At 35.9% G+C, this 25,364-nt stretch overlaps 1 protein-coding gene across 2 annotated transcripts in view; it reads right to left on the bottom strand.

Moving 5' to 3' along the window:
- DSCAM (DS cell adhesion molecule) overlaps positions 1–23,728 on the bottom strand; it is a 320,113-nt gene extending 296,385 nt beyond the window's left edge. For both annotated transcript variants that reach the window (XM_070943500.1, XM_070943501.1), the window contains exon 1: positions 23,611–23,728. In XM_070943500.1, the coding sequence (XP_070799601.1) occupies positions 23,611–23,713 (103 nt within the window). In that variant the 5' untranslated portion in view covers positions 23,714–23,728. The remainder of the gene's footprint in view (positions 1–23,610) is intronic.
- Positions 23,729–25,364: the final 1,636 nt, after the last annotated feature.

Genomic DNA, 25,364 nt, shown 5'->3' with positions numbered 1-25,364 from the left:
TTTAGATCTAATAATTACATTTGTGGAATGAAAATATGAGATAAGACATATATTTTAAATCTATTTGCAGATGATATGATTTTGAATCTCTCAAATACTTATACAGCCAGATATACAGTAGTAAGGAGTTACAGGAATTTGCAGAGCTGTCAAGACTGTCAGTTAATTTTTCATAAATCACATCTGGGCCTTCTTCATGGTGGCTCCTTCCCTTTGGAACATCAGCCCTGGGGAGATTAGATTGGCCCCCACTGTGACACTCTTTCGCAAGGCTCTAAAGATCTGGTTTTACCAACAGGCCTGGGGAATCCAGAGTGGGATGGAGCTTATCAAGTGGTTTTCTTATTGACTGTTGTTGCCAGGGGTGTGAAGGGTTATTGTTTTTACTGTTTGCATATTAGATTTTTATTTTTGTAAGATGTGCAGAGTCACTATGAGTGAGTGGGTGGCCATAAAATTCAGATATAGATAGGCAGGCAGGCAGGCAGGCAGACAAATTAACCAACACCATTTATGTCCCATGCCCATGCCTGAATCTAGATGGAAAGGAATCTATATCATTTATGTCTAGGTCACTCTATAATTACTTCTCCAACCACTCTCACCACAACCTTCCTCCGAAATAGAACAATGTGTGCACCATGGTCTTTTTCAATGTTTCAGGCATCACCCTTTTACATACAGAGATTACTGATGATCTCCTGAATCCAGCCATCATGCTCTCCCTGACCCATTCCTGAGGTTGTGTAGAGAATCAATCTAGAGAACACCTATTCACTTTATCAGTCCATAAGCCAAGGGAAGTCCCCATCAACATAGAAAGATGGAACCATGTCAGACTCTTCTCATAAAGACCCTGCCAATTCTGAACAAAATGCTATACAAGACCTTCATAGTGGCCAGACAAGAGATCTACAGGTTCAACCCTCCCTAGAAAAGAGTTGGCCATGCTAAACAAAGCTGCTGGATAAGACAATAATGGAGAGGTATGAATATATCAGCAATTAAGAATAAAAATAACAACTGCACTTTTTTGAGCAACTGTAATGGTTGAAACATTTTTACTTATTGTCAAATGGTCGCTGTATTGATTTTATTATTTCCTATTCATTATGATCTTACTAAAAAAATACAAGAATTTTACAAACAATATAAATATGGGGAAAGGGGAAAATATTTTTAAATAAATAAAATTTCTAGGGATTTGAATTAAATTATTGAAATTTATTTTTAATCATTTCTCTTTTTCATTGTATCATGCCTCATTAGAACCTTATGATTTGGTAAACTATACATTTTTTTCCAGACTAAACCACCTTAAGATAGCAAAAGCAACACCACTGTAATATAACATTTTAAATATAAAATAATGTTCAGAAGTTTATAAACACAGTAATTCAGAAGTAACTAAATAAATCATACAACAATTCTTTTAAGTTCTACTTGTTTATTTATTTATTCAAGGCAGACTAAAAAGCAGGGCCAAAGAATCAACCCCACCCTTATAGCAGTGTTGCTTAACTTTGGTGATTTAGGACATATGGATTTTAACTTCTAGAACTCAACAATTAGCATGCTGGCGAATCCTGGAAGTTTAAATCCACACATCTTAATGTTGTCAAGATTGAGAAACATTGACTTATAGGAAAAAATTCCGCAGCATGGGAACCCACCATTCAAATGTTCTTAAGAAAGCTCATAAATATGGTCAGACAAATCAGTTTTAAAAGTAGGAATCTATATTCCAGAAATAATCTATTTAAAATTATACCTTTTTATTAGTTATTATTTAAGTAGCCCATTTGGTGATAAAAGCAACAGACTATGAATCTAGCACGTCCTGTCTTATTTCCCCCAAAGAATTTAAAAGGTAACTTTAATAAAAAAAAATAACTTTGAATAGGAATTGCACATAGAATTTTTGAATTCCTTTGTAAAGGTAAAATTTATTTTGTGTCGGGTTCAAACATGTTTCCTTAGCACAACATGAAACTCTTCATTGCCATTTTCTGGGATATTTTTTTCAAATTCCTAATCTAATTGATGAGGTTTCCTGATAGTCTCTTACCCAAAGATTAATTAGATCAGATCATGCTCAGCTTTGCATGATCAGATAAAATAGAAATAGCATTAAACCACCAAGCTTGAAAGCTTAGAAGGTGATATCCCCCTTTTTTCAAAAGCAAATGCATTCATTTCTTCAGGACTAATTTTATCCCTGCTATTGTGACAGCAGTTCCTGATGGCAAAGAGGTCCAGGAAAGTCAAAACTAGTTTTAATCTAAAGCATAAGTTGATTATGGTACTTGGGGCCAGGGACATTTCAGAACAGACATTCACTGAATTCTTTTCAGATCTAGTATTATAATGTGTAAAATGAAACAAAACTTTATTTCCAACCTTCCTTACAGCACTTACAAATGAAGTTACAAATAAATTAATTCCATCAAGATTACATCACAGTTCTTTTCAACCTATAATTCACCCTTTTCAATCAGCACATCCAGAAATCATCATCATTTTTATCCATTTTCAGGTGAAAAAACCCTCCATAAAGGATTTTGTGTTTTTTACAGAAGTACTTATTGCTTTATCCTTGATGAAACAGGTCAATTTTGCCATTTCTGCTAATTCTGTCATTTTCACAGTTCAATCCTCCGTTGTGGTGGTTCTATATTTTTCCATCTTTTTTGCATATGTAACCTCACTGCTGTTACCATATATAAAATCAACCTGAGTCTTTTCTAATTGGCTATCCATGAGTCTTAATAGAAGAAATTATGGTTTCATCTGATATTAATTTTTAAAATTCTCTCTGAATCATCATATGTATTTGTAACTAATATTTTTTCAATTTTTCATAAGTTCACCATGCATAGTAAAATGTCCCTTTATTCTTTGCCCATTTCCAACAATGATTAGAAGTATCTTTCAACATCTTAAGATAATTTATCTGATAACATATATTAACAGTACATCACTGTACAGACATTCCCTCTTAAATTACAACACATTCAATTAAATGTGAATTTAAGTCCTTTTAATGGCATTTTTTTCCATTGACCCATTTGTATATTATAACCAAAATCCTTAGTTCATTTTATCATGCATTCTTTAATTTGTTCTTCCACTTCAGATCTCAACAGAAATTTACACATTTTAGCAATCACATGTTCATCATTTGTGCATAATTCTGTTTCAAATCCAGTTACATGTGGTTCTTTTTCCATTATTTTTTTTATTTTAAACTCATCCCAGCACACTTTAGCTTCTTCATTATCTATTACTTTATCTATTCTGTGATCCCACTAGTTCTAGCTAGCAGGTAAATGGTATTTCTTGCAAATGTTCCAATGCACTATTGTTGTTATTTTGTCATGCCATTGTTCGTAATCAGTTTGGTTGCTCTTCTTGCAGCAGCTAGCTAGATGATCCACTGTTTTTTCAACTACTTTGTAAATATGGCATTCGCGGTTTGTTTCTGTCTTCTCAATTCTGGCTTTCTATACATTTGTTCTTAAGGCTTGCTCTTGTGAAGCTAGAATTAGCCTCACTGTCTTTTTCTTCAACTTTACTGCTCTTAACCATTGCCAGGTCTTGTTATCATCTGCTTTGGCTGCTAGTTTACTATTATTATAAATTGAATTATTTTTATTAGAGGTCATAGACCCAGATAATCCAAAACCACAATATAATACATCTGTTAAAAGTCCATGCTTACACTACTTTGCTATCCAACAAAGCTCAAATTCTACAGGCTACAATTATAAACATTGCTATAGCAAGATTTCTTTTAGGAACTTGTGAACTGTATCAAGTTTTCTCATACCTTCTGCTACATTCCTTCTGCTCATTAGATATAGAAATAGAAAAAACAGCTTTGCCCTTCATTTCCCAAGGAAAAAAAGAGAACATAAATAGAGCCTCGGTGGTGCAGCGGACTAAGTGCTGTTAAGTGCTAGCACTTAGCTGCCAGCTGCCTGCAATTAGTGCAATTAGTGCGAGTTCAAATCTCTCCAGGCTCAAGGTTGACTCAGCCTTCCATCCTTTTGAGGTAGGTAAATTGAGGACCCGGATTGTGGGGGCAATAAGCCAGCTTTGTATAGAACAACACTGCTTAGGAGGGGGTCAAAAGCCCTAATAAGCAGGTATATACATAAAAGTATGCAGGCTATTGCTATAATAGCCTGCATACCCAGGAAATGCGTAAGATCTCCGACCTCCGTGTATTTCGCTGTGCCCTCAAGACCCTGTTGTTCCACCAGGCCGGGCTATCAATGCAATGATTTTTAAATTAGGTGTTTTAAATTTTGGGGGTTTTAAATTTGAGCCGAAATTATTTAATAATTTTAATTATTTTTAACTGATGTCTGTCTTTGTGCTTTTAATAGGCTGTACATTGTCCTGAGTCCTTCAGGAGAAGGGCTGTATAGAAATAAAATTATTTATTTATTTTATTTATTTAATGCATTGTAAGCTGCCCTGAGTCTACGGAGAAGGGCGGCATGTAAGTTGGACTAATAAATAAATAATAATAAATAAATAAATAAACATCATTTATCTATCTAAACGGTCACAGACATTTATGAAATGTAATAGACTTAAGTGTAGCCTTTCCTTTGGTGAATATACAGTTTAGTGGAAAATGATATACTAGTGGAAAAAAACAGTGAGAGCATAGCACAAAAAGTTCAACAGCTATTAAATATGTTACTTTAATATCTATTTTCAGATATACATGCAATTTATTTTTAATTAGCAAAAATCAGAGACTAAAATTAACTCATGTAAGAAATGCATACATTTAAATTATTACTGCATAATATGTATCTTTCATTTTATAAAAACTACATTTACAAACAGAAGCTCCTTTATCTAGTTTGGAACAGATTCTACTTTGGTTCCAATCATTTTTAATGCTACTGCCTGAAATTTAATCTCAAGGTTAAACGTTAAATAAAATGTATTCTTTCAAGTGGTGAAATGCATTAGATACACACTAGCAAAATATTTAACCAATTCATCATCACGTCTAAAAGTGCATTGTATATTATTTTTTTTAAAAAAAAAGTCCACTAAACTATATTAATTGCATCATTTTTTCCTCACTGGATAAATTTTAGTTGGAGATAGTTTGATTATATTTCATTAGCGATATAATTGATACCCAGATTGAAAATTTAAATTCAGATTACTTCATGTTGCCACTTCTAATTTCAATTTCAATTTCCCATTTCCTCCCATTCCTTTTGTACATACAGATTTTGTTTTCTCTAACATTTCAGTTGTTCCAAGAATCAATTCAGTGTGTTTACTGATTTTTTTTAATTAATCATCATTGTTACCTAAATTCATCTGTGCCTTAAAAGCTGGTTACATGCACTTTATTTTAATATTTTTCAGGTGGAAAAGACTGAATCAAAATGCATCCTTATGTGTAAGATGGGCCCATCAACCTCATCTTACCAGCTTGGAGACCAATAATTTTCTTCCTTTCTTTGTCTTACACTATCACTAGCAGCACCATCACAAAATCATGCCAGTCTCAGCCCCAGGGCAGCTAATTGGGATGTTAAATACAGTCTTTCTGACTCCCTGTCCTAGGGGGGTAAGGAAATTCAGGAATGACGTGTTCAATTACAATTAAGCCTGACACATGCACACAGCATGACCTTCACTAGGCTCTTTGATGTTATTAAAAACAACCTAGGTCCAGGACAGAGGAAATGTTTAAAAAGGAAAATGGTGGGGTCTAAATTAAATTTAACGATGGTGTTCCTCAGCACCATTCCTTGTGCACCCAGCACTACCACAAACCAAAAGAAACGCCCTTCTGCTGAAACCGAAAAACTCCACTATACTATTATTATATCAAGCAATTTTAAGCATAAAGGGATATACTGTATCAGACAAATCCATCTCTTTCAAATGTTAACCATTGGAAGAACCTCACAACATCAATAACTAATGCCTTATGGTGCTTTTTAAAAATCTTTCCTTCTCATGGGCAGGATGGGGGTGGGAAGCACAAGACTGGGGATGAAAGAGAGAAAGGAAGAGAGAATGAGAAAGGAAGCACATGAGTAGCTGTATAATTGCTTTTAGATGCCCTGCACGCACAGACTGATTTGATGTTACTGGTTGTCTGTATGCGACTCTGGTTTTTGTTTTGTTTTTTTCAAGTGAAGTATAAGGTAAAAATACTTTAATTAAATATATAATCAACATGTTTTGTAACACATCTTCTCACTTTCTTTAACAGGTATAAATTTACAGATTTTTAAATTGTATTTATAAAGGAACTACACATTTCCCAATTATTTGCTATAAGCATATGCATCCCTGTCTATACAAACAGGATATGTCCCTGCATTCCTATGACTCAATCGGCTCTATTTCTGACCTGGGTAATCAAATTTCTTGGTTATACTTTGTGCAATGGCACAAACTTTTGTTCTAATTTGTTTTTGTTTTTTTGTTTTTTTAAAAAAAAACCCTCTCCTTTCCCAGGATTCAAGCAGATTGTAACAAAAACTTTGTAACACAGCCTAAAGCATATACTGGACTATTACCAGTATATAATTGATTTTACTCTACTCCAAACAATTCTATGTATAAGCATCTTTCAAAGACAATCTGCCAAAAATTAAAAATTAACAAATATGCAGTTTGTATTTCTTGAGAATCAACATCATGTAACTGCTGAACAAAAGTGACATCTAAGATATCACAAATAAGAAGAGACAGAAATTTACCACTAAATCTAACCACAGGGTATTGTGGGAATTCTACAGGAAACTTCATATTCATGAAGCTTAATTATACTGAAATTGCCAATCTGTAAAATACAACTACACTCCAGTTCTGATTTCAAGAATAAAACATGAACAAAGATAATATGGTTCCCAGGAGATCCTTCACAAGGATATACAGCAAGGCCAAAAAAAAAAAAAAAAAAAAACCCAGGGAGGGAAGAAAGGAAAAACACAAATCCAGAAATGTGGCATAAATCCAGAGATGCTGTATTTATCGCAGTGAAATGGAATCACCACTGCAGAAAAAATTCAGCCTGCAAAAGAGGAATATTTCTAAAGAAAGACACCAATAGGGTCTGGAGGGAATATTCACAATATCCAGGAATATCTGGTTATAAGGACCGAGGATAAAAAAAAATCTGCACATGCTCAGGGACACAGACATAGCCTTTGAAATAAGGTGAAGTTTAAGTTCAATATAGCATCCCTTTATGACATTGATACTACTGTCATATTACATGATAGTTATAGGCTTGATTGTTGCTTGGGCAACAGGAATAACATACCTTTAAAAAGAAAAAAAAATCTATTTAACCATTCACACATTTTTCTCTTATTTTATTTATTTGTATCCTGCCTTTATTGTTTATTATTTAATTTATTATTTATATTACTAAGGAAGTCAGCCATGGTTCTTTTTGGTTATTTGGAGTTTAAATTTGGTTATTTGGAGTTTAAATTTGTCTTTGATGTCTTTTCTTCTAATAAAAGGTAGATGAGAAAGATTTTTGGGGCAGCTATGAACAAGAATATCTTAGAGATCAATTGGTATAAATCAATCTACATTTGCCCCAGTACTATTTAATAAAAAGACCTTGCTCTTCTGCAATATGGAAATTCAGTCACATTGATATATGCTGCAGGTAGGACAGATGTTCCAGTGTCATTTGGGGGAACCCTTTAATACCTAAACTTCCACTGCATATTTTTTGTTCCCCAGAAAATACCGGAGAAAAGTTTAATAATAATACATAGTAGTTTATTGAATATTTTTCACACGCAGTAATAGAAAGCTATGAAACCATTAGCTTTGCACTGTTTTCTATACCTAGGCTATATTTATTCCAGAAGCAGAAATATCTTAAAGCACAAGAATGTTCTGAGCAGTGTTCTGCATGGAAATAGACAGACCAGACAACCCCAATATTTTCTTTTCAGCAATTTCAGATATGGGAAAAAATAGTCCTCCAAGGATAGGGCGTTGTTGTTGTTTTAAAAGGTAACTATACTACCTATCATGAAAACTGGGGTTGCATACTCATTTTCTGCAGGATGATAAGGGAAAAAAAGCTACATCTTACTGCAAAGAAAGTTGTTTAGTATTAGAAAACAAACAATCTCTATGCATCCTGTATAAGGTCCTTGTATAAGGACCATGTTGTATGCAACAGAGATCATAATGCAAGAACAATTCAAGTTATCATTAATAATGGTTCTAAGTTTGTTCTAGCAGATAACAGATGTTCTAAATAAAGAACTCCTTTCATTCCCATATTAATAAAATATCAAGTTTCATATAAAGCTATGTAGTATGCTATAATCATATAATATCTACAGATTTTATTAGATGTTACTGAAGTCCAATCAGTTAGACCGAATAGTCAATAGTGACCATTCAATCATTGTATAAATCACTACCTGATTTACAGTCATATATTTTTGGCATAAATCTATTGAACACGAGGTGCTATAACTTAATAAATTACTGTAAGGAAACAATGAAAGTGCTTGTTTAAAATGGAAGACGTTTATCTGCATATGCAATGCAGCACTTTGGCAATGTAACAGCTAGAGCGCTCCCTATGTTTCAGTTGTTTTTCCTATATCCAAATTGCAGATTTACATCTTCTACAAATGGCCAATACTGTGCATAACTTTCATACTATTCTTATGCTTTATTGCATAGTATGTGTTCAAGTGTCTAGCTGTTGATTACAATTTTTATATTCTGACTAGCTGTACCCGGCCACGCGTTGCTGTGGCCCAGTCTGGTGCTTCCGCTGGGCTAAAAGAGCGAGGCTGAAGTTCCAAACTCTCCACGAACATTTAGTGGGCGTGGCCAACTCGACGTCATTCACTTTCATCAGTCACATGATAGCCCCTGAGCCACGCCTACCCAGTTGATGATTAGGGCAGAGAACCAGTTGCTAAAAAACAATGGGAACCACAAAATCCTCCCTCTCTGTCTCCCCCTCTCTCTTTGTATCTCTCTATGTCTCTCTCTCTCCCCCCTCTGTATCTCTCTATGTCTCTCTCTCCCCCCTCTGTATCTCTCTATGTGTCTCTCTCTCCCCCTCTCTCTGTATCTCTATGTCTCTCTCTCCCCCCTCTCTCTGTATCTCTGTCTCTCTCCCCCCTCTGTATCTCTGTCTCTCTCTCCCCCCTCTCTGTATCTCTCTATGTCTCTCACTCTTCCCCCTCTGTCTCTCTCTGTCTCTGTCTCTCCCACCCTCTCTCTGTAACTCTGTATGTGTCTCTCTCCCCCCCATCTCTCTGTATTTCTCTATGTCTCTCTCTCCCTCTCTCTCTGTTTATCTCTGTCTCTGGCCCGGCCTCTTCTGCATCCCCCGCCATTGCCCTTACCTTTTCAGGCCAGGCCTTCGCAACTCTCCGCACCACAGCAGAAACTCGGGGGGGGGCTCCATCCTCCCTACACAGATGTTCTCTGGGGGCTCAATGGGGAGAAGCATAGCAGGGAAGGGAAGGGAGGGAGGGAGGGGGTGCGGCGGGGGTTCAAGGCTGGTTTGGGGCTTCCCGCTTGAAGGAAGAAAGTGGTAAAGCCAGGAGCCATGCACACCCCACTGGACCCCTGCTGCACAGTTCTCCCGCTCTTCCAGGCAAAACGAAGGAGGGCTGGCCATCTTCCCTCCTGCACCCCCCCCGAAGCCTCCTCAGAGCCCCTTTTCTGCCAGAGGCCGAAATTTTCGTGTAGGCTCCGTGAACTGCCAGAGCGCCCACCTGGGAATCAAAGGCGGCGCTGGTCAAAGGCGACCCCGAGGTTCCAGTTGCCTCCATCTCCTGCTCACTGACTGGATTCGCATAGCGCTGGTTAGTGGCTGGTCTTTCTGACCTCGGGGCCCATGGTAGCGCTGGGCCAGACGCGATTCAGGCCAGGCGAGGGATGGAGGGTTCCCGCTCGGCGGACCCAGGCAGCCTCATTGCCAGGTGTTCTTTGGAGGGAGCCCCGAGAGCGGCTAGCGAGGGGGATGGGCAGCAGCGGCGGGCGAGGCTAGTTCACGGGGTGGCCGGGGGAGTGGGAGGTCAGAGCCAGGCTTGGGTGGGCCCCGACCAGCCTTAGAAGCGCTGGCTGCAAGGGCTTCCTGGCGGGGAGCCGGCTGCCTACCTGCCGAGCCTGGTGACAGGATATGGCCCTCAGGCATCTCTGCCTTCCAAATGCGCAGTTTCTTGGAAGCAATATGGAGAGTCTAAATATAAGGAGCAGAAATCTGTTGAGCATAATCAGGGCTGGGAGGCTGCCATGTTGGTTTTACGTCCAGCAGATGGCGCTGTTTTTCAATGTTTTTCAATGTTTGTCAATGTCTTTCAATGTTTTCCAATGTTTTTCATGTTTTTACCTGTCACAGGTGTGACATGTATATAATATAGATATATAAAAACACGCCCGTAGTCGAATGCAACGTTGTGTCAAAATTTGAAAGCAATCGGTGAAGAACTTTCGGAGATGTGCGGTTATGTACAAACGGACATTTACATTTTTATTTTTGTTTTGTTTGTTTTGTTTTTTTCAGATTTCTATACCGCCCTTCTCCTTTCGGACCCAGGGCCGTGAACAGCCAAAATAAAACATTTGCACACAAAAGTTAAAATAGATTTAAAATAATTAAATAAAGTTTGGTCCATAATTTAAAACATTTCAATTAAAATCAATATCAATTTTAAAAACCCACCATAAAATCAGGACAGCCCGGCTAACTGAAAAAAATAGGTTTTAAGGGCCCGATGAAATTTATATAGATTTTCAGGATAAAAACTGCTTAGAATTAATTTAATGATTATTTCATCTGAAGAATCAGTGTAAGTGACTTTACACTGTATTTGGAGGAAAAGGAAGACTGCCGTAAGACCAATTATATATCTTACTTGTTAACTGACTCCTACTGAATGTAACCAGAATTTCTCATTTCCACTGAATTAAAACAACTGAAGCCTAGATGATTTGTACATAGCAATTTAACTACACATTTGTTCAAGCTATTCCTCTTAAATACCGTTAGTGCTATTTTTGCATCCTTAATGGAAGGCTATTTAACCAAATATATGGGCATTTTTCACTTTGAGTGGGTAGGCAAAGAAGACACCATAGTTGCTGATGAGATAATAAGTGCTTGCTTCAAACCAATTGGTATGGCCAATTTGGTTCTTTTTAGACATATTATTCTCATTAATGCTTATTTCTAGTGCTTCAAATGCACTTTAAATATGTTAGCAAAATAATCACAAGACCTCATTCTTATAATGGACAGAGCATAATATGGGCGACAACGTCTGATCTATACTTATACTCTTATGGTTAGGGGGAGGTCTTTGAAGGATTGCAAAATTGGACCACATGTCCTCTATATTTATGCAACTGCAACTATGTGTCCAATTCAATCAACATAAATTACAACTACTAGAATACCATTGTGTGTTTATTCAGGAGTCCGAACTCTTATAGTACCTGCCAGGATAAGTGCAATAACATGATTTCTAATCAGTGGCTTATAGTATAGATTTAAATGAGCTCAAAATGGGAACAGCAAAGATGTATTAGAGGCATATTAAACTGTGCAATACATGGCATGGAAACATGAGATTGGAAGATGGAGTCCTGCTAATTATAAAACTCCAAAATATTTCCAGTAAGTAGGAGAGATAAAAAAAAATACTTATTTAAATCAGAAAGAATATGAGAAACAATTCATCAAGAACAGAGAAACAAAGAGTTTTCCCTCCTCCCAATTTAATTTTCTAGCATTTATGTCACAGTATTTTGGTATTAGTAGGAAAGTGAAGAAAAGCTCTAATTTTTTATGGCCAAGTTATATGCTCTTGATCTACCTTTTTCCTTTTCCTTTTCTATACTTTTGTTCCTTTTGTGTATTTTTTTATTTCTATCTTTTTGTAGTCTGTATTTGTTTTTATTCTTTCTACACGTAATTCTTAAAAAATTATTGGGGGGGGAGGAGAAACAATACATTGGTTTTGTTATTATTCTGAGAATCTGTACCAGAGCTGATAAAAGATGTTAATTCTGGTTTTCTTCTAGCTTTAATGACGTACATTAAAGTGTAATCATATGCACATCAAAAATCAGTTTAGTGCATAAAATGTGTTTAATTAATCCCATTACATATCCAAAATATCCCCAAAGAATTACATGAAAATCTAAGTATTGATTACTACAAGCCAACAACTAACATATAAGTAAGAAAGCTTCGGTTATTTTCATTTTCTATTTGTCAGAAATCTGCCCAGAGTCTCTTTTTTGTGGTAGCAATTGGGGAGGAAAGAGAATTACTTTCAGTCCTTAGAAGGTGCTAGAAGATGCTCTTAGTTGCTCAACACAACTTCTTTATCTCTGTGTATTTATTATTTACTTATTCAACTTATATAGCAGAATCTCTCAACCAAGTGATTCTGGGGGGTGAGCACTTCTAGAACAATTAAAACAGTACGAAAGAAATATATGTAGCAGAAAAGAATATTATCATAACAATTGTCAGTAAAGTTAAGAAACAGGGTCCTTAGAATATTCAGGGCCCCCGACCCAGACATATACCCAGGTTTTTAAAGCCTTACAAGAGGTCAACAGGGTCAGATCTTTATCCATAGCACATGACTGGAAGGCTTCAGTGTGTGCATAATTCTATGGAGTCAGTTACCACAATTTCAGTCTCTTGCTTTGCAATTCAAAACTCAACATTTCAAACACTTTCTTTGAATTCTTTTTAAAGCTTTCTGGTAACACTGGAAACACCTTTGAGAAAAATGAGTTAGAAAAACAAAGCATGTTTGCATGCTCTCTTTCATACACATGCACACATGGTTTGCAGCTGTAACTGGAAGGAAAATAATTCACTCCAAATGTTTCTCACCTAAATCACATAATCCCTGAAATAGGCGGCCCTGACCTTCTAGAACAGGGGTGTCAAACTCGATTTCATTGAGGGCCGCATCAGGGTTGTGAATGAGTTTGGGGGACTGAGGTGGGTGTGGCCAGTGTGGGCGTGGCCAGCTCAACATCACTCATGTCGGGGGTGCCTGTGGTGGCCCAAGTGCTCTGCCAGCAAAAACGGGCTCCTGAGTTCCATTTTTGGCTGCGACTGCCTCCTGCAATCTTCTGCCAGCAAAAACAGAGCTTTGAACAGTGGTGGGTTGCCCCTGGTTCGCACCGGTTCTATAGAACCAGTAGTAAAACCGGCGGGAGGCTCCTCCCACTGACCCTGATGTCACAAAAATGCTTCTGCGCATGTGCAGAAGAGCGTGTGCGCACGCAAGCAAAGCATGCGTGCGCGCGTGGCCCCATTGCAAACCGGTAGTAAAGGTAAGTAGAACCCACCCCTGGCTTGGGAGTGTTGCCTGCAGCCCTCACAAGCTCTAGTTTCGGCTCTGATGGCTTCCTGCAACCCTCTCCCAGCGAAAATGGACTTGGGAGTGCTGCCTATGGCCCTCGCAAGCTCCATTTTCAGCTGCGACCCTCCTGCAACCCTCTGCCAGTGAAAAAAAGCTGCGGGCCAGTCCTTTGCTGTTTCCAGCACGGCCTTATGGCCAGATCTAAGTACCCCATGGGCTGGATCTGTCCCCTGGGCCTTGAGTTTAACACCCCTGTTCTAGAAGTTGCACATCACTATCTCTTTTCAGAAATCCACAAATTAATAAATAAATAAATATAAATATAAATTTACAGTGAAAGCTACATCAAGATCTAGGCCATTCCCAATCTGGACTATAATCAGATTTTATTCCTGGGTGAAGAACTAAAAATGGCCTCCTTTCAGTTAGACATAATAATTTTCAGCATGTGAAAAATACAAAATGATCTTGTTTAATGGAAAGCAAAAATACAGTGTACTTTCCTACCCTCTTCATTTGACAGAAAGGAGTGACTAGATTGCACCTAATAGAAGAAGGGTTACAGTCTTCTCTATTGCTTTAAGACTCCTATTTAAATAGCAGTAAAGCCCTTTATTCAATCCATGTAAAACAGGAGGGGTGTGTGTGAATGCACAATGTGCACACATGGGATCCATTCAGATAGTTGTGTTTCATGGTGAATGGACTTTGCATATCCCCAAGATCGTAAGCTCTCATATGAAAACACTGAAATCTTGTGTGTATTTGTGATTCCACAAAATTTTAGCCACTGGAAACAAATCTAAATTCTTGAACACCATTTAGGAGAGAGTGGGGGGCTCAGTACTAGCAAGGCACCACGCTGTTGTCCTTGCTTCAAAGAAGTTCTTGTATGTATAAACATTTGACTGCATAAATGCCCTTGATAATATAATATTATTATTTGTCTGGATTATATTACTTCTTGCCTTAGAACTAGCAGCAGTTCATCAATCAAACCTACCAAAAAGAGAGAGCATTTCTTGATTTCAAGACTTTCAGATTTTCAAATGGCTACCATTTATGATTACTATGCATGCTTACAAAGCAGGCATTCTTCAATCTGAATATCAAGAGATTAGATTGTGTCACCCTACAAGGCCTAGCAGAGGGAACAGCAATTAGGCAAAAAAGCTAGGTCAACACAAATGCACAGGTGTAGATTTTTGTGTGGGGTTTTTTTATGTCACTCAGTAGGGGTCAAATCTCATACTCCACTGCACTTCCACAGAAGTGCTCAATTAGATGCTAGGATAGTAGCTCACCTGAGACCAGTGATGGAGTCATAAATATTTAACTGTAGTGCAACAAAGCATGAATTGCTTTACTCCAGTTTACTGCACAAAATGCCCCATTATCTACTGAATTTAGCTAAATCCTGCATTTCTGCATTAATTCACAGTTATTATGCAAGCATAAAATGCATATAAAAAACAGGAAAACACATTTCTCCATGTCTACCTCTTCTTCTAGCTGGTTCCTTTCCTTGTTTGATGTACATTTTAAGTGAACACCAAAAACCGAATGACCACACTAAAATCTAAAGGGATAACAAAGCAATATCAGAATCAGGAAGCAAACATTAGCAGTAATTGAAAAAGTAATAGGTACCTCTCCTGTAGATACTTACATACTTCATTTCACGCACCTGTAATTCCCTTTGTCAGCTACATGATTAATTCAAAGAATGATTGATTCCCCCCCCCTTTGCTCATTCCTGCTGACCTGCTTTTGCTGACAGGTGTGTATGGATCACACTCCTCCATCAGCTAAAACGTTGGTATCATATTTGTGTCTGCAGCCTGTAGTAAATATTTCACTTAGCATTAACAGAATGTTAGTGCCTGATAAAAAAAGGAAGGAAGGAAGGAAGGAAGGAAGGAAGGAAGGAAGGAAGGAAGGAAGGAAGGAAGGAAGGAAGAAAGGAAGGAAGGAAGGAAAGAAAGTTGTTTTGGGAATTACTGAATTATGGGTGGAGTGTACAAGCATCTCCAAACATGCACATATGGTAGAGGGAGAGCTCTATTTTAAGCAAGGAAAATTGCTGAAAAATTACATGCAATAGCATATTTGAATAATCTCATGAGATGGAACTGGGCAATTATGTGTTTGGCTATAAGGCATTTTAATTCAAAATTCCCCAGATGTTTTGGGCTTGCAAGCCGGAGTCATGCCAGTCACTGCTGAATTACCACTACCTATGATTGCTAAGAATGGATAAAAATGCATTTATTATTTATTCATCAAATTTACCAGAAATTTGCAACTCCAGGTAGTTTACATGAACGGAAGATCAAAAAAGTAAGAAACTATAAACTGTAAAAATCTCTGTTAGTTAAGCAATAAAAACAATAGAAACAAACCAAAGAACCAGTATCATAATTCACCCTGGTTTCAGATTGCTGGCAAGCCAAGTTTTTAAGTATTGTATAGTCAGTGAAGGGGCAATACTGTTCAAAAAGCATGGATGTCTACAGAGAATTCCTATGTATGCCAAGTGATTTACATCAGATGGCACTATTTTACCAATGGGAACAAGAAAAAGCTGACTTTGCCAGACCTTACTAGGTAGAAAGAAACAACTGAATTAAGGTTATAGTATTAAAAAAAAAAATTCTAAACCTGTCTAGACAGAAATAGATAAAATGTGAATGACTATGAAAAGGAACTCCTGATCCAGAAAAGATTATACTTAGTTCATAATATGCTGTACACATCTCCTTAGTCACAGCTGCAATTTGCTCTTTGAGCAAGAGTTATTAAATCCAGGAGACTCCTCACATTGCCCACACAATTTGGTTCTAGAAAAATGCAACCCTGCCAAAACCTGCAAGCTGGAGAAACTCTGGAACCAGAAGTTTCTTGAATCCAAAGCCACTTGATTTTTCTGGAGTTGAATCAACCCCATCCAGATCTTTCCACTCAACAGGAAAGAACCTTAATAATACTGCTGTTGGATAAAAATTTAAAACTGAGTATAATCTGCATAAACTGTTATGACCCTTTGCCAATTGATAACCTCATCCAATGGCCTCATGTTAAATGTTCAATGGAGGAAAATGTTGAGGTATGTCCTGAGGTACTTCATAAAGTGGAGACCTAATTTCCCCCTTTTATTAGCACTAACTGGAACTGACACAGAGTTGACAGTACAACACTTTATTTTTCATTACCAAACTGTCCATGAATCAATACCATTGAAACTGGAGAGATCAAGAAGGACGAGAAAAGTTACACTATCTCACTCTAATTCAACAACAGGTCACCTACAGTCCAGATCAATGTCTTGAACTGGACTTCCAGGGAAGAAATAGTGGACTGAAGACAACTTCATAAAAACTATATCTAAGAACAGTGAGGTAATGAAAAGCCAGCAAGTAAACCAGCTTTTTGATAATTCCTCTCCAGATAAGAAGAGCAATTGACATTATCCACAAATGCTCCATACATGCTCCTTGCAAGGAGATCACAAGATAATGATCTCATGTGGGCTAAGAGCTCTCGGAGATAAGGGAATAACCATTCATTAATTGTGAAAACTGATAATCACTTTTTTCTATACTATCATAATTTTGAGTGGTCATTAAACAAATGGTTATAAGTTGAGAACTAGTTGTAGACTCTATCTAAAAGATTTTATGGAAGGGAACAAGTTATACCTATCAAGATTGAGACTTTCAATTCAAAGTCAATTTAAAAATGGTAGGCTACAAGAATGACATGGAAAAAATGTTACACTGCACATAAAGAAACTTGCTGATACCTTAATAATTAAAAGGGATATACAAACAACAAAGCAAGAGAGTTACATGAATATTTTTACCACATTACATTTACAAAAGAGACTGATTAAACTTTTAAAGAATTTTGTGAGAAGGAAGAAGTTCTATGACTTTATTTGAAGGAGCAAAAGATTATTTAGAAAATTATAATTTAAAAAAGATGAATTGACTGAAATGCAGTTTGGCAAGATTTAGAGTGGCATGGTCTATTTATCCTTGACTATAGGAGTTGTAGTCCAAGACATTGGGAAAGACTGGTACCAGTAGATTTGGAAAAGCTACAATAGATTATGTTAGCAAACATACCAATAATTTTTTCCCCCCATCCAACTATCATTTATAATAAAAGTTACTTTAAAAAAGTCACAAAATCCACAGCTGAACCATAAACAACGACTGAAGATTTATTGCCCACTGCCTTTTGAGTAGTAAATCATGTAATCACTGAAAGAATTAATGCTACTTCTGGGTTTTTTCCTCTCTATCCAGTTTTTCAGCATTTTCTACACATCTTCCTCAAAGGAATCATCAAGATTTTTTTTTAAAAAAAACTGTATTTTGTAATTCTGCATTCGTATTTGGCTGGCTGGATCAAGACCATTATAAATCCCATGAGACTGGGTTTTTATGGATTATTTACTATAGCAATTTGAATTTGAAACACAGAAGCAATGATAGCAATAATTACTTCTCCTGACAAAAGTGCTGTGTATGTATTGTACAAAGGGATTAACTATTGTAAAAGAGAGCATAGCTGCTCTGAAGCTTTGTGGTTTAACGAACTTTAATATGGCCTTTTATGAACTTTTATACTGGAAAGACCTTGCGTATACTGTAAGTGTTTATGTGTATGTATGTGTCAGGGGTGGGTTCTAAACTTTTTTACTACCAGCTCTGTGGGCGTGGCTTATTTTGTAGGTGTGGCTTGGAGGTCATGTGACTAGGTGGGCATGGCTAGCTGGTCAGAGTCATTTCTGGAAGGTCCTCACACTTACGACCAGTCCTTGCAATTACGACCCGACACATTTGTTTGCTTTTAACACTGATCAGCTGTAGGACGGCCCTTTGAAGCCCCGCAGCAAGAGTTTAAACAGTTTTTTTCCCTCTAGTCATCAGCTGGGACTCAGGAGGCAGTAATAAATTGGGGGTGGGACCAAATAAAAGGTAAGAATAACGTGGGTGGGGGGTAGGGGGGGAGAACCGGTTCGGTGACATCATATCGTCACCGCTACCGGCTCGGCTGAACCGGACCGAACTGGGAGGAACCCACCACTGGTATGTGTGTGGGTATACATACACACATCACTGAAAACAATACATTTGAAATGAGTAAACAGTCACTTCTTAAATGTGATTAAATAAAAGGTTAAATTAAATGTTAATATTTATCAAAGATGCTATAGGAGCTGGCTAGTAAGTACCACTCATTCAGCTCATCTGTCGCAAAGCTAAGTACCAGTTCCAATTTGTTGTCAACACACCCCTAACCGAGACTATTAGACAGATTTTATGATCACCAAGAGATTCAGGCAATTAATCTCTTGTGTTAACAAATTTCAGCTATTAACTGACACTTAATGCCCAACTGACTACAATTTCCTGATGATCCAAAGCACAAGAGAGAAAAGTGGCGAGGCATTAAAAGAAATAATAAAACTGCATGATTTAATGTTATTTAAAAGATTTGACATGCCTTTAAAAAAAATCTGAACTGCTTGATTAAAATTTCTACTTCCAAACTAACATTACATTTCTTTTTTCCATTCCCATCCTTTATTTGGTCTTCATTTTGGTCATACACCAACAATTTGCCCTCACTGTTTGCTCCGCTGCCTAACACATCCTAGGAAGTGATAGCCTCCTAAGGGAATGTGAATTGTTTGCTAATTGCTCATTCATTCTTTCATCCCATAGTGTTCATAATCAATAAACACCTTTTTATTTTCCTACCACCACCACTCTTTTGTTTATTCACTGAGTATTACAAGCAGTTTTGCTAGGAGAATAAGAGTGAAATATTAAGCAACATATTAGTGGCCCAGAGCAGATATACAAGTTCTGAACAGTAAAACCAGCTAAGTCAGCAGTTGTGGTTAATACATACCATAATTCCTTCCCAAACTAATAAATCACATTGTTCAAGAAATTTTCCTCCTGAATAATGCAGTTAAATCTTTCTCTCCCTTCCTGACCATCGTTACTTTAAAGTTTGTTATCTATGTGAAATAATTACTCCAAGTAATATAGTCCAGGGCATTTTGGTGCATCACAAAGGGGAGTGAGTAAAACTGAGCAAATTCAGCAATGCAAAATATAGCACTATAATGACCTTTAGTATTATATGTGGTATTTATTTGTGCCATAATTGCAAAGAAAGGAAAAAATCCAAAAATGCTGAGCTCTGCATCAGTCTTGATATAAAGTCTTCATTCTTAGATTGAGTTTTTAAATGTAATTAGTAACTTAATGCTGCCCTTTATGAAATAGCTCTTCATTGGATTGCACTTAAGATTGGATTCCTGAAACCTCAACCATGGTCACAGGGTCTGCTTTAATGACATCATACCTCTGAAAATGCGACCCATGGAAACAACACTATGGTAGAGCTATGGCTTCCATATTTTTTGCTTGAGGGCTTCTATTTTACACAACAGAAAACAAGACACCAGACTTGCTTTCATTCCCCTCTAACATGGCACTTCTCTTACACCCCAAGAATGCCATTTGTGTTTGAAGTTGTTGCTTGATTAGAAACCCACAATATTCATAATCATACTTGAAATTTATATCTGTTTGCAGTGACATAAAGGCATTTTGGACAAGAAATTCTAAGTTCATTTATATTCTTCCATGGTCCAATTAAAAGCAACACTGATCTCTTTATTTTAGTTACCTGTTGCTGTCTTCAGATATCTCCATGTAAAATTTTATTTTAGAGTACCATGATTTGATTTGGTCAACAATCTTCCTTCAACCAAATCCTATCAATCTGGTTGTTTATTTGCAAAGATGATTTGTAGCTATACAGTTTAAAAATATTTAAAAGCATCTGTTTTACGTATTTTCTCCCTCAAATGAATAAATACAGTATGAATTTTTTCTAATTTGTGAGAGCTACAGGATATTAGATTATCAAGCACTACATTTATCTAGACTCAGCATTTCTGGAAATGTTCCTGCTACATTACGAGCAAAATTCTAATTTTTATATCTGAAAAAGTTAAAAATGGAGACTACAAAGTTGTCTGGATTTTTTTAAAAAATCAGCTAATAGGGAATGCATACAAAGAATACATTTTTAAAAAACAGCAAACAGGGAATGTGTACAGAGAATACATTATTTGAGATAGAAAGCATTTTTCTGCCAATGTAAGATTGTTAAAAAAAAAAAGAAACAAAATGATATCTACCAGTTCTTTAATTTCCCAAAGTTCATGAGTATTGACATGAAGTATATTTTTAAATACTTAGTCAGAGAATAATCATTCTAACCAAATTTAATTTTAATTAAATATAAATGTAAATGAAATACTGTACATCAAGTTTAATTTTTGTCCCCAGCTGCATTTGCTAATTTTTTTTAATGCAGTCCTTAGCATGCTAACTCAAATGTCGAGTATATCCCTTAACAGTAAAAAGATTATGTGTGTCTGCTCTTCACTCTTCCTGGAAAATTGTAATAGTGTTCAGTGTTCAATCAATCCCTGATTAATTAACAAAAGGAAACTTAAGACTCCAGGTTCAATTAATATCCATAATTCTTAGCAAATGCCAAATTATTATTGCATTGATTATTGCTAGAATTTAGCCCTTTTTTATTGTTGCACGGCAGTACATTTGTAGTGTGATCACCTTTCTGATGTACAATAATATCATGGCTACCATAAAACTACCATTTTTCCTGATGGGAATCTTGTATATTTCATCTAATACTTAATTCAAATCACATTGAGTCTGAATTACCATGTGATACAGTGGTGGGTTTTAAAAATTTTTTACTACCGGTTCTTTGGGTGTGGCTTGGTGGGCGTGGCATTGCTTGGTAGGCGTGGCAGGGGAAGGATACTGTAAAATTTCCATTCCCACTTCACTCCAGGGGAAGGTTACTGCAAAATCCCCATTTCCTCCTGATCAGCTGGGACTTGGGAGGGAGAGAATAGATGGGGGCGGGGCCAGTCAGAATTTTTACCACTGGTTCTCCGAACTACTCAAAATTTCCGCTACCGGTTCTCCAGAACTGGTCAGAACCTGCTGAAACCCACCTCTGATGTGATATCATAAAATGTGCTCAATCCTGTAGTTCTGAAGTCATACTATGTCTATTCTAGAAATGCCTTCTATCTCAAAGAATATATTCTCTGTATACATTCACTATTTGCTGGTTTTTAAATAATAATTATTTATATATAGCACCAATCTAACTGAAAGTGACTTGTTGCCATACAACAATCAAATAAAACCACAATATAAAACAATCATATAAAAACAATCACTATAAAAAATAAAGACAAACATTATTTAAAAGTTTTAAAAAATCATTAAAAAATGAAACTATAGAAACCACAAAGTGTAACAATACCATATAGGTATAGGGAGGTACACAATCCCATATCATCAATAATAGCTGAGCCACCTTAAAATATTGCTAGTTCCCTGGGAATGCCAATTCTGATGACATAACCAGGTCTTTAGGGATTTCCTGAACATTAACAGGAATGGAGCTAAACTCACTTCATATGAAATATATTGAAGTTGAAGATCAGGAAAATTTGAAAATATACCACAGAAAAGTAAAATCAGATGGATAAAATAGGAAAATAACAAGCAGCCTCTATAATAAAAAAGTAACACATGCTAATATTGCTGTTAATTACCTGTCTAAAATATCTCCATCTATTATATAAAAATATGTACTACCTAAAACAAGATAGTTAACATGTTAAGTAACCTGAAGTGACAAATAAAAATATATTTTCTGTGACCAGTTATTTTCAACATAACAGCATATAATCTGGTTACTGAATAATTGATAAACAGGTTTAGTATTTTCTAGAAGATGGTTCACATAAAAATCATCTGCTCTTCCTGGAAATTTACATGCTTTGAACAGAATATAAGGAGAAATAATATTCATGTAGAATTTACATGTGAAATGGTTTATAAATGGTTTGTCATCACATGGGCAGGGATAATAATATAAATAAAGACAACTGACTTATGCAGAAGAAATTAATTGAAATATGTATGCAAGTATTTCCACAAATTATTTGTGAATGCAGCCAAAGTAAAATGCCACTCTTACAAACCTTATTTAAATAAAAGCAATTGATAAAATGGAATAGTATTCCAATTTTTTTTCTTATATTGATTTTTTAAAAATATGAAACAAAAATCACAGCCTTAAAAAGAAGAGGGTGACATTGATATCCCAAACCTACCTAAAATTGAATCCAAGGGAAGGCACAGTGAACTGCTTCATCCTAACTCTGTCATGGAATACCATTATTAAATTCACTTTTGCCACTTAAATAGAAGATATAGTGTCCTCTTTTGTGCACTTACACAAGAACGTGAACTGCTTGTTGTAATATAGAGCATGTTTGTATATTTTAAGACTACAGGTAGTAATGATAGTTTATTGATTGATTAGTGTTACAACCATGTAAAAAATATAAAACAAAAATAAAATATAGGACATAAGTTGAAAAAAAATAGGTAAAAGGAAAATACAGTAATAAAATATAAAAGCAGTAAATACAAAGGAACAGCATTCAGGTAAATACATTGTCTTTACAAGATACCCCAATTTTTTGATATAATGGGTTCTTAGATCAACTGCATTAGCTATAAATTTAGCAGTTGGAAAGAACTGCATCACCATTTTAATCATGAGCAAAAGGCCATTTCTATAGTTTCCTACTTAAGAAAATACCAAAAAAGAGCTGCTTGTCATACATCAAGGAGACTAAACAAAGAAATGTATTTAATAGTTGTATCTGCACTATGACAAAGCAACATTTAAGAAACAGTTGACTGTTTCCATTTCATCTATAACTGTTTAGATAGGCATTGAGCACAGAATGGAAAAAGTGATAAAAAGACTGGCATCAGAAAATGGAGAAAATTGTATTTTAACTGTTTCTTAAAGCAAAACCCCTTTTTTGCAAAATAAATAAATAAAATAAAATGCTGTGGTAGAAGCACACCTGTTATATATTTTAAAGAATTCACAGGAACTACTTCAAATACACAAAATGGCCACTTCACCAAGCATTAAATGCCAAACCTGAACATAGAGATACTTTAATGATATGCATGAATTAGAGCAGAAAGCAAAGTCAACTGAAAAGAAAGATATATAGGAAAAAGGAGAAGCTGAAGTAAAAGACTCTTCCTACCTGAGACAAGTGAGACTGTGTCTTTCTCCCATGAGACAACAGTGATGTAGGCCTCCACAGAGGAGGGGATAATGCACTTGAAGACCGCTACATTGCCTCTCATGGCTTTCTGGTCCTCCACACGGACTGTATATGGTTCCCGTAAAACTAAAGCAGAAAACGGGAAGGAAGCCAAGTTACACAAATAGATAAAGAGTACAGAAGATGCATAATCTGACCTAACAAATTACAAACAAAACACACATTGTGTCCACTGTGGACTGAATGAAAAGAAAAAGAATCAAAGTAAGATCCTTTTCTTTTTCCAAAGCCTTCCAGGCAAATTTGTCCAAGTCAAAAACTAACAATGAAGTCATATTCCACTATAATACTCTTCTAATGGACCTTACAACATTAAAAACATTCAAGGTGAAGAAAAATTGACAGATGAATTAAAATGGAACCACAGTAAAATTGAATGTACTGTTGTTGTTGTTGTTTTAAAAAAGTGTTTGGCAGTTTTTTTATCATAAAAGTAGAACTTTGAAAAATGGTGTGACCAATTAACCAATAAAATATTCAATTTTTTCCTCACATAGTTATTTAGGGGTCCATTTTATTCACTTTAATGCTTTTTGCTTCACAAGCGACTTCTTTTAGAGTTTGTGGGTTGGACTTGATACTTAATTGATGACACTTACATTTAGTTTTATTTTTTAATTCACCAGAGGAATTCTATGATGTTCTGGAAAATCTTGACTAAATGCCTAGAAACAGTAATAGAATGGTGCTACTCAGGGACTGACATTAATTTTTGAAATGGATATGGAGAATTGGTGGTCAAACTCTGAAAAATATCAGGCAAAACATATTGTTTATTAGGCGAACTGTATGAGCTTAATGAATCTATGTTGAACACATCAGTTCCTTACTTCCTTGAAAGGCATAAGATACCCATATACAGACAGTTCCAACTTGTTCAAGTAAATTATGCCACTCTGTTCAAACATCATATCCCCAATCTTATATGGTAATGATGAAGATTAACAAAATTTGACATCTGAATCCTTATAAAACAATATCGACTACCCATATTTTATTACTAAAGCAAGGCTGTTAAATGGGTATCAGATTGTAACATAGTTGTCCCCATAGATTTGTTTTAGTGAGTAGGAACAGATGAAGCAAAAGAGAAAGCTGTTAACAAAATTGAAACTGTGATAATTATTATTGTGGAAACTCATCCACAGACCCCAGCATAAACATATTACTGGCATATTGGGACTCTGAATACTTTCAATACACATAAAGCTAACCAGTTTTATATAATTTCCTATTTGATTATTAAATATTATTTAGATCTGGAAATAAATACAGAAGTGACTTATTATTCCATCTATAAACAGAAGGAAAATATGTAACCCTGTACCATTTTAGAATGCAGATGGAAAATATATGCGCTAAAAACAGTGTTGCATATCTCCTGACCTTTTGTTTAGATTTTCATTTTTTATATATTTTATACCTACCATTTCCCTTTGTATTCTCATTTTTATATCTTTATATCTTTTTATACTAATAACTTTTTTAACTTTTAACTTTATCTATTATATTTGTATGCTTCTTCCTAATGACTGCACCCATCCTTTATGACCACAATAAAAATTGATCTGCTACATATCTGCTGCATAGCAACTAATCTGTTTGATTCAGTAATGCAGTCCCTATTAATATAATAATAATAATAAAGTAATGTAGTATCATAAGAGTTGCAA

Source organism: Pituophis catenifer, unplaced genomic scaffold (assembly GCF_029215685.1).
Source record: "Pituophis catenifer annectens isolate HBS135680 unplaced genomic scaffold, rPitCat1.0.hap2 SCAF_4, whole genome shotgun sequence".
Lineage (NCBI taxonomy): Eukaryota > Metazoa > Chordata > Lepidosauria > Squamata > Colubridae > Pituophis > Pituophis catenifer.
The sequence above is the reverse complement of the archived record's forward strand: the minus strand, read 5'-3'. Positions and strand labels throughout refer to the sequence as shown.